The sequence below is a fragment of the Ambystoma mexicanum genome, chromosome 2p, assembly GCF_040938575.1.
Source record: "Ambystoma mexicanum isolate Mex_15411 chromosome 2p, UKY_AmexF1_1, whole genome shotgun sequence".
Taxonomy (NCBI): Eukaryota; Metazoa; Chordata; class Amphibia; order Caudata; family Ambystomatidae; genus Ambystoma; species Ambystoma mexicanum.
In genome coordinates, this window is record NC_090923.1 from 1,217,530,304 (window position 1) to 1,217,546,705 (window position 16,402).

A 16,402-nucleotide genomic window follows, 5' to 3' on the forward strand; every position below is an offset into this window, starting at 1 on the left:
TGCACCTTGTGCAAAATCCCTTTGCCTGAGTTGGAAGGGTCTTTCAGCCATGGTCCTTAGATGTACTCAGTAGATTCACATTCTGTCCTTTCAAGGGGGCTTTGCTTTGCTAGAGTCCCTCCCAGAGATGCCCAAATTCAGGTCTGTATGCAGAGTAGATGGGAGTGAGGTTTTAGTGCCCAAGCTTCCAGTTGTGGAGCAGTTTCTCACTTTTATTTATTTATTTATTGATTGTATTTATTGACAGCGCCCAACCGCTAATCTATCAATCCTCTTAGTACTAAGTTTTAGAAAAGTGTTCACATTTAACTCCTTGTGTATATGGGATGAGGGCTGCTGTTTCAACAATGGATTCCCAACGCCTTTGCCATCGATGGTTTACAAGCGCACCTCTAACTGCAGGTTTGAATCACAGTGTGTGCTTAGGCGTCTACTCTAGAGGTGCATTGAGCCAGGGTTCTGACTATTCTGGGGAACCACTACTTTTTGGGTGTCACTGGAAGGTACCACACTATGGTTATGCCAATGACCTGCGAGGTTACGCCCCATTGATCTCCTTGTCCCAGTACCATAGAAGATATGTCAGCGCCATGAACATACATGTTATGATGGATTTCTGTACAAGCTTTCTCTTGTGTGATTCTCACTTCAACGAAGAGTCAGAAGAACCTCTCGCTGCACCCCATGAGCACAACACGAGTGCGCCCCTCAGTTCGTACCAGTGGTTACTTTCATTTGAAGTAGGGATGGTTTTACTGCCTGGAGTGTCATAGTCCATCTCCAGGTTGCAAGACCCTCCCTGTCAATGTGCCTGTGGAGACCCTCTACCCCTTAATCAACCAACACATTTACCAGGGCTACTGAGGTGAGAACTGATAAACAGGCCCGGCCCTAGCTCTGGCAGTGCCCGGGCGTGGAAAATGTGGCGCAACGCACCACGGTCAAGGGCCGGGTGGCGGGGCTCTATTGAAGTGATTAACTCCCCTCTCCCGTGTTGGAGTGGGGAGTTAACCACTTCAATAGGGAGACAATGCTAACCCAGCATGGGGCAACCTTTCAAAGGCTGCCCCACGCTGGTTTAGCATTAGCGCTCTATTGAAAGGAAATGCGCCCCAGTCTCGTGATGGCGCTGTTGAAAGTGGGGCACATTTCTTTTCAATGCAGCGCTTTCACCCACCATACCAGCTCGGGGGAACCCTTGAAAGACTACCTTGTGCTGGCGTGGCAGGGGTTAATGTGGTGCCCTGGGTGACCCTGCAGGTTGCCCGGACCTAGGCCCTTCCGACACAGACTTAAAATCTGATTCCTGGCTTTGATCTCAGGAGCAGACTATCCCAGGACTTTCTGTTGGTATGCAGGGATTTTAACGAATGAAAAATAACGAATGGAATTTTTAACGAACCAAAAACACCTAAAAATAAATTATGCATTTTTTAAAACTGTCTATATGTAGTTCGGAATGAAAAAATAGTTTTGGGGTGCAGGAGGAAAAGTTGAACAGAAAAAGGGGGGAACATGGGGGGGGTGGAAGACCCCCCCCCCGCAAAAAAAACAAAAAAAAACAAAGAAAACAATTAATTCTTATTTTGTAGGTATTTTTGGTTCGTTAAAAATTAATTCTTTGTTTTGTGATTCGTAAAAATCACATGTAACCTTTTCTGTTACAATCTGACTCCCAGATCGCCCCACCTATGGTTACACCATCTGCAAGTTTGGATACCAAATCACTTGGATCCCCCAGCTTAAATCACTATATAGACAAACGCCAGCATAAACAAAAGAACTGGCTGACAGAAAGGTGGTTACCATGGCTATCAAAGGGAACTAATAAGTATACACACATAAAGGATTTATAACCATCTAAAATCATGAACAGCAGTTTAATGCACGTCCCTTAACCTCCCAACACACAGACATTTAGTAACACCACCACCACCCAAGTTGGCAAACACTAGCTGTTCAAGCCATTTATGTGCGTCCATTTTAAAAGTTGACTCCGGTCACGTGGTGTGCTTTACCATCCGCAGGGCGCCGTTACAACACAGGGCAACACATTCAAGATGTCCAAGCTCCCAGCTACAAAACCGGCTTCCACCTCCCTGGAACTGAGACAGGGGTGGGGGTGCCTTCTGGAAGACAGCAAGAGGGAGAAGCGGAGGCCCCCTGTCCGTGACGCATACAGATGCCATTCGGGGAGTTCCAGGGCTAGTCAACTCTACCATCACACGAAGCCTGTAGCTGGTAGCCGCCATGTCCCCTCCACTCAGGAGCCCATGGCGCTGGCTGCTGTCAAGTCTTGTCACCTGCTGAGAAAGTGTCGCGGGCAGTGCTGCCGAGTTCACAAAGGTACAGGAAGTAAAAAGTCCCAGATGCAAAGGGCTTCTCTGGCTTCCGACTCGTGTTTCAATTATGAGCGTGCATTGTTTAGGAAATGCCCCGCGTTCTGATTGCTGACGCGTCTTCTTTCTTACTGCTTGCCATATATGGTCCCCCATTGAACTGTGTTTCTGGTCAAAACGTTTGCCCTAGTCGGGGTGTTTTCCTATATGAAAACGTTTTGTCCCCAACACCTCTCATCCCCACCAGGCCTCTTTGGGCATACAGTGAGGCAATCCCATATATTATATGTCGAAAGGACCCGGAAAAGAAAACACATCTCGAGTGGGCAGAAAGCAGAAAGGACAACGAATGCCTACAGAGAAATTCAAGTATTTTTTAAGAATAAGCTGTAAGAAAAGAAATGACAGAAATCAAATGAAACCAAAAACACAGTGTCAGAGAGAAAAAGCAGTCAGAAACAACAAACAAGACATTGCCCAAACTGTGTTCTTTCACACGTAACCTGCCCCTCTGTGAAGATCCTGTCTGATGTTGGGGCACCTGCTCTGACCCCAGCTTTCACCGCTGCATTCCTATATCTGAATAGTAAGGTCCAGGTTCCCAAAGAGAGTGGACCTGGACCCTAAAAACGCCATGTGTCTCCCAGCAGTCGTGGTGTCACTGATACCTAGAACGGCACCGTGCAGGGGGATATGTGCTTCGACCACACAATCCATGGCTTTTTTCTTTTGTGAGAAACCCTCCCCCATACCCATAGCTCACACTGACAGGACACGGGTTTCCTCGTTGTACATGTCAGACGTAATATAATTGTTTCCCCCTATGTACATTACATGTTATACATGCAGTCGGACCTGGTTATGTGAGGCCTGTGTTTCCTTTAAAATGTCGGCGGATTGCAGGCCTGTGGATTGGTGTGAAACGTTATAAACAGGAAATAACTTTGTGCATTGTAAAAACACAAAAAACCTTAATACATGTTTGCCATTCCAAGTGATCGTATCCTCTTCCATATGAACCTGACTTGTAATTTAGTACACACAGTGTTTGTTTTTCTACTGCAGACCCACAAGTGGCTTTGTACAGTTCCAGGACCAAAAAACAGAGCGTCCCTCTTGTTATTGGCGGATGTGTAGGACTGGCGAGCCAGGCATTTGTGTAGCATGTAAGGTTCTCTGAGAGGTGTGAATGAACAGGAGAGCTCATCCCTTTGCAGTCTCTAAGTGCAGCAGCCAGCAGCTGTGAAGACAACCAGGCTTCAGGGGGCTGGCGTTATTGGACTTATCATGCCCCTCTGTGGCGAATGAGGGACTGTTAGAATGCTCACTATGCCTCCATGTGGTATGAACGACGACAATCAAACATGCAATCTTTCACATCCAGGTAAATTGCTAGCAGACCACACATTCCTTGTGTCCTTGCATGATGGATTAATGACGTTTAGCGCATGCAGTGTCCCTCTAGGATTGACGAATAAGAATGAGCAGATCCTGTTTGTCCACTTGTATGAATGGAGAACAATTAGCTCACTCACAGTGATCAACTAGGGTGAATGAAGACCAAACAACACATGCACTAGGTCCCCTGACGGTGAGTGGGTTTCATTCAGCGCATGCACTAGGTCCCCTGACTGTGAGCGGATGCCAACCAGCACATGCACTAGGTCCCCTTACGGTGAGCGGAGGCCAACCAGCACATGCACTAGGTCCCCCTACGGTGAGCGGAGGCCAATCAGCACATGCACTAGGTCCCCTTACGGTGAGCGGAGGCCAATCTGCACATGCACTAGGTCCCCTTACAGTGAGCAAATGCCAAATTAGCACATGCAACCGCCCCCTTAGAGAAAATGAATGCCAGTCAATGAATGCCCTCTAAAGGGAACGAATGGCGCATCGCACAACAACCACTGTGGCACATTCAGCTAGAGTCGGGCATGAGTTTGCGAGCAACAGGGCGAGGGGTAGGGGAGGCCCTTTTTTGAAGCTTCATTCGATGGATACGCGATAGACCCAAGAACCCAATGTGTGCCTGCAGCATGATTACTGGGTTAATAGCACAGGGCATTGCCATTGGGGTGTGAAACAGTATAATGTCCAGTTGAAAAGCCCACTGATAACCAAGGCCCAGACCAACCTGGTCTGACTGCATGCATGCACACATATATTTGTATATATATATATATATCTCTCTCTATATATATATATATATACATATAAAATATCTTTTCATGTTTTTCCCTGACTCCACCCCTAAAAGTTAAGAATATCCCTCGAAACACCCACCCACCCACCCATCCTGAAAAAAAGGAGTGACAAGGGCATGCAAGTCTTTTCTACAGCATACGCCATGGACTCATGGCAGAGATTCGGGCATGCATATTCTGCAAGGTGGGTGATGCGACCAAGGCGCGACGAGAGCTCCTGCCAGCGGTACACACCTCTGCACTGCTTGCAATGGCTGAGACCCGGGCACTTCAGGGGAATGTGGTAAGGGTCTGTTTTCTATCAAAAGCATCTAAGTTGCTGTCCCCGTTACCCGAACAACCAGCAGTGGCGGACCATGCAAAACAGAAATATGGGAATGGGTCGACCGGTGCGAGGCGCCACCTGCATGCCGGACAGACTGACTAAGGCCTAGTCCCACTGAACTTCCAGAGGCACCGGTCTGTCAGGAAGTTGGACATTTTCCAAAAGGCAGGTCCGCCCCTGAGAACCAGCTCAGTTCCTCCTCTAAGGCAGGCGAGGACATATGTGCTTCAAGTAGATGAAAGCCCTATAGGGTTCGGCTGTGACAGCTCTGCAGCATTCTCATTGGGGCTCCAGGTACGCTAGGTGAGGACGTGGGTTTGGCACAGCAACAATGGGGGGGGCGGGCGAAAGAGTGTAATTTGCATAATGGTACTGACTGTGCCACAGGACGCTACTCTCCTGAAGCGTAGCCTTCTTCAGCCAGCAAGGTGCCGTGATACTACTAGGGCCCTGAGGCATAAGCGCATCCTGTGGATTCAGTCATTGACATGACTCGTATTCCTCTGAACCCAGGATTCTCTAACCTTGGTGGAGGTCACAGGGGAGCTTCCCATCAGCCACCTGTAGGCTTGTCACCTGACCATCTGAGGTGTGAGCTGCACTGTTTGGTCAGATAGAACTCCTGCCCAATGGTGACCTGCATTGTGTTCCGCTCTGGGGACATCTTTGTGGAGCAAACGCCTCGCTCGTCAAGGAATCGTAGAGCATCTTTGAGGACGGGTTGGAGCGAAAAGAAGCATGTGGCCCCAAAGGCGTGCGGATAAGTGTGAATGCGCCCAGGATGGTGCGGCGCAACTTTCAGTCAGACACGGGGTGTGTGACCGGCCCAGTCGGGTTCCTCAAATGCCCCGGGGAGATTGTGTATGTGTTCAATCTGGGAGTTTATTTTAGCACGGCAGGGCAGCTGGGCAGGGATATGGGGGCTTGACCTGACCTGACTTTGCTGCTAATATTGAGGCTTGACCTGACTTTGCTGTTACGCAAAAAGGCGGCAACTGCCCAAAGGTACATCTTTCCATCTTGGCTTTCCCCAGAGTCCTATGGGATCTCGAGAGGAGCTGGGCTTAAAGGGGCACAAGCGGTCAGGCTGGCTTTCAAAGACACAGTGACACCCACACGGCCGAGGAGTACCAAGTTACATGCCAGACTCGCACGTCATATGGCTGACATTGCTTAAATCCCCCTGACCTTGAAAACACACAAACCTGCCCCGAACACCTTCCTATCTTTCTACAAGCCAAACCCCTCTTCTAGGAGTTAGAGCAATGTTTACATTGTGGCTTCCTCTGCTGTTATGTTTGATCTGTACCTGAGGATCACCTTTGCGTCACTTCACCCCTCTGAATTCTTTCCCCTACTCTGTCAATTTCCAGGCAAATGAAAGCTATGGACCTTGCACTCCCCACATGCTTCTATAAGGGACCAAAACTGGTGAAGGCCCAGCTGCCCACTTGGGTGGCACTCATGTCAGAAACAGCGGTTTCGGGTGCATGAAGGGATCCAGAGCCTGCGCCCACTCTGTCAGAGAAGCACCGCGATATGGGAAACGCCAGGTGAGGGGGTACACAGTTTACCTTAAGGTTTGTTTTAGATGCATAGTGGAGGCAAGTGGCAGAAAGCCAGCATTCAGCCGAGGTGTGTGGGAGAAGGAGCAATCGAGTCCATCTTCCATCCCTTAGGTGCCGGTGAGAGAGATCTGGAACATGGTAGCCAGGAGTGTAGGCCATGAGCCACGAGAGCAAAGACTGACCAGACAGAGGGACCCAAGCACGCGGGGGGAGCTATCATTCGTGTTTCTGGACAGCATTTCTGGATAATAGCACAGCAGGCCCAGCCGCTCAGAAGCTTCATCCTGGCTGAGAGCTGAACACAGGGCTGTGTCTCGGGAAGGCCTTGGATCTGCTTAAGTCTACACACATGGTCCCTCTTCCGGATTTTGGAGTTTTTAGATGGCTAAAAATGCTTATCTTGTTGCTTGTCTTTTATTGTGATGCGTTGCTTGTGTCAGGACATGCACAATCTAGTGGTTGTCATATCTGCTCGAGTTTCTTCTAAATCAGATTCACTTTTCATTCCTTGTAACTTGGAACCGTCAGGTTCAAAGATTGTGTGTTTTTTCCCAGCCTCGCCTTGCCTTCCATCCTACCCCGGGACACCTTCTGATAGGACCTCCTCTGAGCAGCGGGTCCCAGAATCTTCTGTCCCTTGGAAATGTGGATACCACATTAGGGTGAGAGGGAGGACATATGCAAGACAGACGCGTCGTGTGGTGCATCAAAAGAAACTAGTGGCGCTGTGACACCTCATGTGACAAGCAAGCCTTTGGGTTACGTGCCTGTCCCAGACATGCACAGAGATAAGTAGCGCAGGGAAAGCAGCTATTAGGACAGCCAATGTCCCCCTGGGAACCAATATCCTATTAGACAAAAGGCACATATGAATGTTTCAATGTGTTAAGTGTATTCATGGAATTTAACATGAATATGTGTAATTTTACTAAGTCCATGTTACCTAAGTGTCTTTGTGGGGGCGTCTGCCCATGATGTTAACACACATGTAGGGACCCACGCCTTCTTCACTTCCAGCCAACCAGAAGGAAGGCTCATTGGGCACGTGCTCCAAGCTTGATCCCACATATGCTCCTGGTCATTCCTGGTAACTCATAGAATCTTGACTTGACACATCAGGTGTGCGCATCCTTCTGCTTCCCCCAGAACCACCTTCTTGTGTAAGTGTCCCTCCCTTTAGTTGCTCTCGTTTGATTTTGTGGTGGCATACTGGATGCCGATGAACCTCTTGACCTAGTCTAAGAAGCTGCTGCTCATGGCTTGTTCTCAGAGGCTCTGGCAGGGTTGCATGTTCCGGAAATACGGTGCACCTCACGAAAACATACTTAAGAGATGCATTGACGCGTGGGCGGCAGGCTTCAGTGTTGGTGTAGGTAGGGCCAACCAAAGCTTAAATCTTTCAGCAAATTGCCTAACATTCGACACCTGTACGGCAGCCTGACCATCATTTCAGAACCGTTGGACGACGTGCTTATTTTGTTGACTGCGTAAGTCCCGACCTGGCTTTTCCTCCCAATGAGCCTTTGCTGATTTAAGTGGTTGGTGGGACTTTGAAGTGGCACCGAGGTTTCTCAGCTACTAATAAGTCACTGCACTGAATTGGGAGAAAACTCAGTTCCCTTTGAGTGTTGGATCTCTGGATCTAATTTTGAGGATGAATGCAAAGCGCTGAAGGCTCTATACTCGCCCCTATGGTGCAGAGCATTTACGATTTGACAGGCGGTTGCCTTTCAAGATATTATAAAGTGTTGGTGGTCCACAAGAAAGCCACTGGGACTCGATCCGGTGCGATAGTGCTTTTTTTGCCGTTTTTGCCGTTCTTCTGTCAAGTTACGGTTAACGTGTGATCTGTAGCCGTCGAAACAACGGCCTAGAATTTAAAATGAGGCACAATCAGTTGCTTGTCTGAACTATGGGTGAGGGGGTACTAAGATGTGTCTATTGCTGGCCGCACAGAGGCTTGTGGGACAATTGTACACGGGTAGCATGAAAAAACTCATGGAAAGGGTCTGTCCAGCAAAGGTGAGCGGTGCAGGGCCTTTTGATCAAATGCAAGCCAATATGTACTCACAAGCTTGCAGGATATTATCTATTGAGATTTTAGAGAAACACTCATCAGAAAATGAGTGGTTTGGTGCCTGTGTGACTCTTACAAATTAATAGCCTGAATTACTTAAGTGATCATTTTCACATGAAGTGGTTTTCGTGGGTAGAACACTAGTTGATGTAACTGTTGTACACACTTTTCTGGATTTTCCAATGTGTTTCCAATCGCTATGGATCATACACGCCTCCACTTTTCACTGTTATTGGAGCTGACTTTGCTAAAACAATGTATGTGTCAGTTCCTGAAGAAGGACTTCAGAAAGAACCCCAAGGCTGAAACTCCATGCCAACAAATCTTGTCTACTGCAGATTAAATTAATGTGTGTCAGCACGTTTTAGCCAGAATAGGTCTGAGCAATGCATCGTGTGCTTTGAGGCCCAAGGGCGAGTAGCACAATATAAGAACTACAAATAAATAACTACATTGTGCAATGAGGCCACTAAACAAGATGTATGAACAAGAAGTGAGTGAAGCCACCTATTTAACCACATTGCCAATTGTTTTGCTGGTTTATGTTTGTGCAATTGTGCATTTCTTCTTAACTTATTATTTAATTGTGGAAGGATGGCCTTATTGACACTAATACATACTAAGAGAACTACATGCTACCCATTAAAAACACTTAGAAATCGATAGGAATGTTGCTCAATAAATAATTCAGGCTACTAGGAAGATTCGACTTGGGAACAGCACAGCACTGCCCAGCGTGAGAAGGAAAGATCCTCGAGGATAGCACGGATAATGCAATGAAGGACATCGTGAACTGGCTAAACCAGTGTTGAACCATAACCTCGCCTGGTCTGCAGTGAACACCAACAGGCACCAGCAGAGACCATGACTTATACATGGACGATGACAGGCAAATATCACTCTGCTACTTCGGGACAAATTATTGATGCCATCCATGAAACAATTGACCCCCATTGCTGGTCTGAACGGCTGCGGGAAGGAGGTCTGAGCAGGGGACCTGCCTTATTTTGCTTTCACGCCATCTTCACTTTTCACCAGTTCACAGGGACATGCAGCACGGGGAGAATGCATTCATGTGCAGCACGGGGGATCGAGGCAGATGTGTGCATGGCATTCTTGGGAGCCAGCACATGAATCCACGCAATGCACCGGAGTGTGTGCTTTGTGGGTCTGGAGACGGCAATCAATTTTCTCACATCTTAACGTTTGTTGATTCTCCCCACATATGTGGCTTTCCTCATCTGATCGCCAGGACTTTAGAGGAAGAGGCTGTGTGTCGGTCAGTGGAAGATAGCGGGTGTTCTAATCACCGGGCAGAGTTGCTCAACTTACCGCATGGATATTTGAATAATGACAGGCCTCCCAAGGTGCCAAGGGCCACAAAACATGCTATTTCTATCTCTTCACTAGGAGTCTCTGGAAACAAATCACTGGGTGGGCTCTGTATTTATGCAATAACAACAAGACTGATACTTCAAGTCCCAAATGTTTTGGCACTTGAAATAGTCAACCTCTGTGTTGAGGATATCCAGTTAGCGAGACTACGGTCAGCTCTTGAGGGACAGAGAATGAATTTGTGACTGCAGACGAGTGATTTGCTGTGGAACAACTCTAGCTCTGATTAAATGAGGACAGGTTCAGGATACTAGGCAGAGCCGACTGATGACCGACTCACTGACGAGCCTCTTCCAGGAGTGACCAGAGTCTGGCTTTCATAAGCCCCTTCTCCGCTGGGATTCTGCTTGATGGCTGTAACTTTACTGTTGTTGCATGGCTGACTCCCTACCAGCAGTTTTCTGCCACTAGTCAGGAATATCTTTTCCTGTGGAAAGTGGAAGTCTCTATATTTTCATTGCTAGAGTTGATAGAATCTGAGAGGCTGTCATACTTTTTATGGAATCAGTGGTCTTTTGGCGATACTGGATCTAAAACTAGAGATGACCCCCAACGTACAACGAAGCCGATTGCTTGGACTCTGTTATCGCGAGATTCTGGCTAACCGCTGTGATTTTTGGTGTACACCAATTTCAGCTGATTTCGAACACTGATCCTAATGGATTCTTGTCACATGTAAGGTATTTGGGTGGCTGGTAGATTCCTAGTACTCTGCTCTTTAATGAATTGAAAAACCGCAAGGCTCATGTCTTGAGCAGCGTACTGCTTGGTGCAGGGATGGACTGACAGTAAGGGTCTGATCTGAGACAAGCGGACTGAAGGCAACAAGACCTTCCAGTAGCTTACACGCTAACCTGTCCGAGCTGGCCGTGATGCAAGGTTCTTCTGTGGATAAAGGTCTGGCATGCATGATATATGGGTGCGTGGTGGGAGCAGATTCTATGAGCGTGAAAAAAGCAAGTGGACCACAGAATGCCTCATGGCTGGGGCAGGAAGGACGCGACTGCGAAAACGCGGTGCTACCTCAGCAACTTGTGCATCTATTCAGTCAGTACTCAGAGTAAGTAGCCAGTGCTTCTCTGTGCCATAAAGTCCCCCCTGACCTCTCCAGTCTTGCAAGAAAAAGCTGCCCTTCGAAAAAGGCTCCCTGTATATTTGCAATAAAACTTGACCCCCACTTTCCCACCCCTGGGGTGGCCAGCTGTACCATAGATGTGTTGTGGGTAAGTTTGCGAAATGGAGAGTCTTCCTCGGCCTTAGCAAAACAGCATCTCCTTTTTCTAGTTCATGTCACAGATATGCATCGCTATCTCAATGCATAGCTCCTTACACATAGACACACACATTTGTGTTCCTCCGGTTTTACAGTGAAATCGTATTCTCTCCGCGTGGGCTGTAGTCTCGGTGTACAGTTTCCCGCTTCAGGGGTTTCCTTCTCTCTGTACCGCTGGGCTGGAGACTGCCAAGGCAAGGGTGGTGCGGTAAGGGTCAGCCTACAACGAGGAGATCTTCACAGTTTCCTGGATGTAATGGGCAGTGAGGTTGGAGTTCCTGAGAATCCCCAGCATGTTGGGGGAGGAGGGCAGGCTGTCGTCCGGGCTGTTGGCAGGTGGTGTGGGGATGCTGATGACTGCGGCTGTCAGGTCAGTGGTGTCGCAGTTCAGCTTCATGTTGTCATGCGATTTGGAGTTTAAGCTTGAACGGCTGAAATTTAGAGTGAGAAAGGAGAAAAGAGCACACATTTTAGTGGACATTCTTAGGGGTTGATATCTATATGAAACTAACATATTTGAAATCTGTGCGGCCCTATTGCACTGAAGCATTAGTGGTTGGGTGCTACAATCATGTACCATTACATAAAGAGAGAGAAAATATATCATATTTACAGCAATAGCAACAAATTACAGAAATACCACTTAGAACATTTGAATAAATTCAAGATTGCCAATACCTCAATGCAGCAACACTGACTGGAAAGTTAACATAACACAAGAGTATAAAACCTTCCACAGATTAGGACTTGGTCCTATTTGAGCTAAACATGGTTTTCTGAAGTAAAGCCAAAGCAGGATAGATATCAGATGAAAATGGACAATGGAGCTCGCCTGTCTGGTGCCCAACATCATGTGTTGAAATACACTTTGAATATTTTAAAGGGCTTATTGTGAGGGCTCAGAAATGAGAGGCAGACACAAAGTTGGAATGTTTTCAACATTAGACATTTTATTATCTTAAAGGGGTTGGATAAAAGCCTTTCTGTCCCTATCCTAAAGAGAGGTTCCCTACCTACGAAACTAAAGCTAAAGTTCAGTCTGTCTTGTCGTCAAAACTTTATAAACAGTCCTTGTGTCCAAACTATATCTGACCCTCACACTTAAACAAACAATTAGACGGTGCAAGGTAAATGTTCTGAATTTTACTTAATGAAAATAGTATCTAGATCAAGAACTTATATTCGACAAATAATTCTTGAATCCAGGAGGGTTTTCCCTTCCGCTGGATTATTTCAAGTAGGAAAAAGTGTCTTTCTTTAAGCATGATTCTTTAAGAGTAGTTCAAATATCTCTTTCCGAAAACACTTTTTGGAAAGTGTACCACTTGTTTTGACCATTCAACAACAAATCAAAATGTGTCATCGGTTATGCATTGGCACCGATCACTTAATTAATCCATAAACCCCAACATGTTTCGTTCCTTATTAAACACACCAATTTCTGGAACTTCTTCAGGGGTCCAGAAACTACAGAGAATCATTTTATACACGCAAGACATCTACAGACCTTAGCTCTCCCTCTGGTCAGTTTCAAGTAACACACAGACATCCCAGTGAATATTTTAAATTTAAGGCAAATGCTTCTTCAAAATTCAAAGCAGATAGCCACCAATCCTTGGTACTCTGATACGTGCATCTATTCTTTCTTGCCACCTACAGAGCCAAATAACACAGAATCCATCAATACTATTGCTGCTTCTAAGCTATTAACCAAGCTATCAATGCTCAATTGCTTCTCCATACATGTCACTAACTAATCTTAGCTTGGGCCAGTAATAAAATCATTTTAATTTTACTGGTCATGTAGTCAAACATTAGTTGTCACTGTCCCTACAATGACATAGACACAAGTACGCGTTTGACACTCTTCACAAATGATCGAGGAACTCAGTCCAGCACTGGTGTCTATTATACCCATTCACATGTCTTCCATCATCCTAATATGTAGACAGCTGCTAACGTGTGGTGCAGGACAGCCGTTACTCTTAATCAGGACCTTCCAATCCATGTTGCCACTACTAGCAGTAGCTTTGTAGTGGCTTGGTACCGGTTCTGGTGCTGCTGGAGGTTCCTCTGAATTTAATATCTCCCTCTGTTCCCTAGGAGATGTTTAGGGGAGGAATTTTGCTTTTCTCTTTGGAAATCCTGGCCTTCCTTCACTGGAGGAAGATGTAAGGCAGACTGTACCTTTAGTAGCCGGGGTCCAAATAAGTTCTTCTTGTTACTCCTTGCGAAGTCCTCAGATGATCTGCCCAAAAGAGGGACTCAGTCCTCTTTCAAAACCAAATGGGCCACAGTGATTGGTGTAGGCTAAGCCTACCTTAGTGAACCAATCCTGGGTCCCCACCAACAATCTCCTGTATGCATGAGGTCATAACCAGAGTGCTTTGCAACGGAAAAGGTAAAGGGGTGAAAACAGGAAGATGGGTGGGGTAAGTCCCACCCATCTTCCTGTCTGTTGGGGATCAAATGGCCTCTCTAGTTAATGGAGCTCTCTGTGGTTCTCGATTAAGACAGCTGGTCTCCCTTGAAGTTGCGGCAAGAACATAATTTCTGTCTCCATCCATCGACTTACTTGTACCTTCTGAATTGGGTCCCCCTGCGGGTTTGCCTACTGTAAACACATAGTCCCTGACATGACAGGTCACTGCCCTTGATACTGAGAGGTGGGAGTTGGCTTCAAGTGTACACAGTACATATGAAAGGGGCGTAGGGGTTTCCTGACTCCTTTGTTTTAGCCTCTGCAGCCAGGTACTTTCTTCTGTGCTACTCTCCTTCCAGCCTTCTTGTATTCTTGCCTTATCTCTGCCTTCCTTCTGAAACCTGTTAAAATGAACCTGTTACTGTGCCGATTCTACTCTGGCCTCAGTCAAACCTCAGCAATTGGACTTCTGACCGCCAAGGCTTTTATTCCCCATGAGGGTTTTCCTTGGCAATTGCAGGGAAGTCCACGGTTCACCTATGTTACAGCTCTCAGGTTCACTGTGGCCTCCGGCCGCGATAGGCCACAATTCTCCAAGAGCAGACACATGTCTAAAGAGGTAAGTCCAATTGCTGACAGTTGCATTTTAGTCAAATGACTTTGTGATATTCTCAATCAAACATTATTTTCAATATGAATAGATGTCTAAAGTGTATCATTGATTATATATGTGTATCTTTCACACCATGCAGCCCAGAAATAGTGATTAACATTTGGGGGGACCCAACCTTCACAAAAACATTCTTTAGTGTGTATCTTGGTTGCTAGTCTTCCCATATAAAGTTGAAACTAACTAAATCACATTTTTATAAGAACAACGTTGGGTGTATAGAATATTAAGCTCTTGTATTAATACAGGAATCTGGTTAAATCATCATTTTGATGATGTTGCAGATGTTGCAGCAACAAGTGCATGCTAAATGAAGAAATGTCCACATTTTTAGAAAATTAGTATGTGTTTTAAGTGCTTGTCCATAGTTTAATTTGAACATATGATTTATGTATTTTGTGATAATTACCCACACTATTGTGTTGTAGTGAACGTTTTATCATCAGTTTTGGTGATACAGCAGTACAGCAGTTATACCTTATACCCAAAACCATATTGTATTTCTTTGTCTTCAATACATCGTAAGCTTTGTTTTTTCTGCTATGCCTACAGATATAAAGCTAGTACCTTGTCCATTGTTTCTCATTAGCCTTAGATTTAAGTTTTATGAATGATTACATTGTGGGGAATTCGACCATCCGCACGGGGAGTGTGCGCTCACCTGGGCTTTTTTGAAGTTTTGCAATTAAAATGAATGATGGTAGATCAACCTCAGAACATTTGTGGGGCTAATCATGTTCCTATGCTCGCCGCACATCAAACACATAGTCAAGTGTACTCTGGGGGGGGGCTCAGCCTACAGGCACAGTCCTTTCTGTCACATTTAGCTGGAATGTGAAAGCCATGGGTACATCAAAGCATCAAAGCATCTCTGAAGGGGGAAGGCACCACCTTCATCCAGCCATGGACAGCCTAACTAAAATATCAAAGGCTCCATGGATCCGTCCTGTTCTATTGTCAAAGTTCTCTGGTGGCAGTGCATACTGATGAGAGTTAAATAAAAACAGGCCTGTGAAGAGGCCTGGTCACAGAACTAACACAAAGCACAGGAAACACCAACACCTCTCTGATATGCAATGTGTCAGTTTGAAGCTAGCTCCCACCCCTCTGTATGAAGGGCAGTGAATGTCATGTCTGGGACAACTCTTTACTGTAGGCAACCCCTGCAGGGAACCAACTTTCAGAGGGAAGAACTATGTGATTGGATGGAGACAGAAAGTCTGCTCTCACCACACACTTCAAGGGAGACCTGCGCTTTGATCAGGAGTCACAGAGAGCTCAATTAACCAGAGAGGCACTTTGATCCACAACAGACAGGAAGATGGGTGAGACTTAGTAGTACATGTTGTCACCCCTTACCTTTCCTGTTGCAAAGCACTCTGGTTATGACCTCACGCATAACAGAATATTGTTGGTGGGGACCCACGATTGGTTCCTTAAGGTAGGCTTAGCTGAGCCCCTCACTTAACAGATCATCCGATGACTTTGAAAGGAGTAAGAAGAAGGACTCATTTGGACCCTGGCTGAATGTACAGTCTGACTTACAACTTCTGCCAGTGAAGGAAGGCAAGGATTTCGAAGAGGGAAGCAAGATCCCTCCCCCTAAACATCTACCAGGGAACAGAGGGAGATATCGACCTCAAAGGACCCGTCTAGCAGCTCTAGAATTGGTACCCAGCAAGCGCACAGCATGCCCTGTGAGGTTATGCCAGCTAGCTTCCTAGATGGGAAGTGCCAGAGAGTCTCTGGCCAAAGGACAAGGCCGTTGCCTGCAACACTCTCCTCAGCTTTGGGCTGTCTGTCTTAAAGGACGATACGTGCCCAGTGAAGAGGCTACGATGAGTGCCACGACAAGCATCAACCAGCGCCCATCGTTTAAGGACATTTTCGAGGCAGTCGAGCCCTCGAACCGTGTCCGGCTGCACCACTGACTGTGGTCACGCTGCAGTCACTAAAGCTGTCCGAGACACCTCGACTAGCATTCCAGATCTGCCAACCAGCACAGAGACAACGATTCTTGACGCTGAGCCGCTGTGTAGGCCAGCCTGCAGATGTCCGTCCAGCCTTGCTTGCTGAACTGCCTGCCGCCTGATACCCACAGCTGTCTCCCATCTTGAACTCTGTCGCAG

At 46.7% G+C, this 16,402-nt stretch overlaps 1 protein-coding gene across 2 annotated transcripts in view; it reads right to left on the minus strand.

Moving 5' to 3' along the window:
* Positions 1-4,638: 4,638 nt before the first annotated feature.
* KCND1 (potassium voltage-gated channel subfamily D member 1) overlaps positions 4,639-16,402 on the minus strand; it is a 1,089,685-nt gene continuing 1,077,921 nt past the window's right edge. For both annotated transcript variants that reach the window (XM_069645487.1, XM_069645488.1), the window contains exon 7: positions 4,639-11,612. In XM_069645487.1, the coding sequence (XP_069501588.1) occupies positions 11,402-11,612 (211 nt within the window). In that variant the 3' untranslated portion in view covers positions 4,639-11,401. The remainder of the gene's footprint in view (positions 11,613-16,402) is intronic.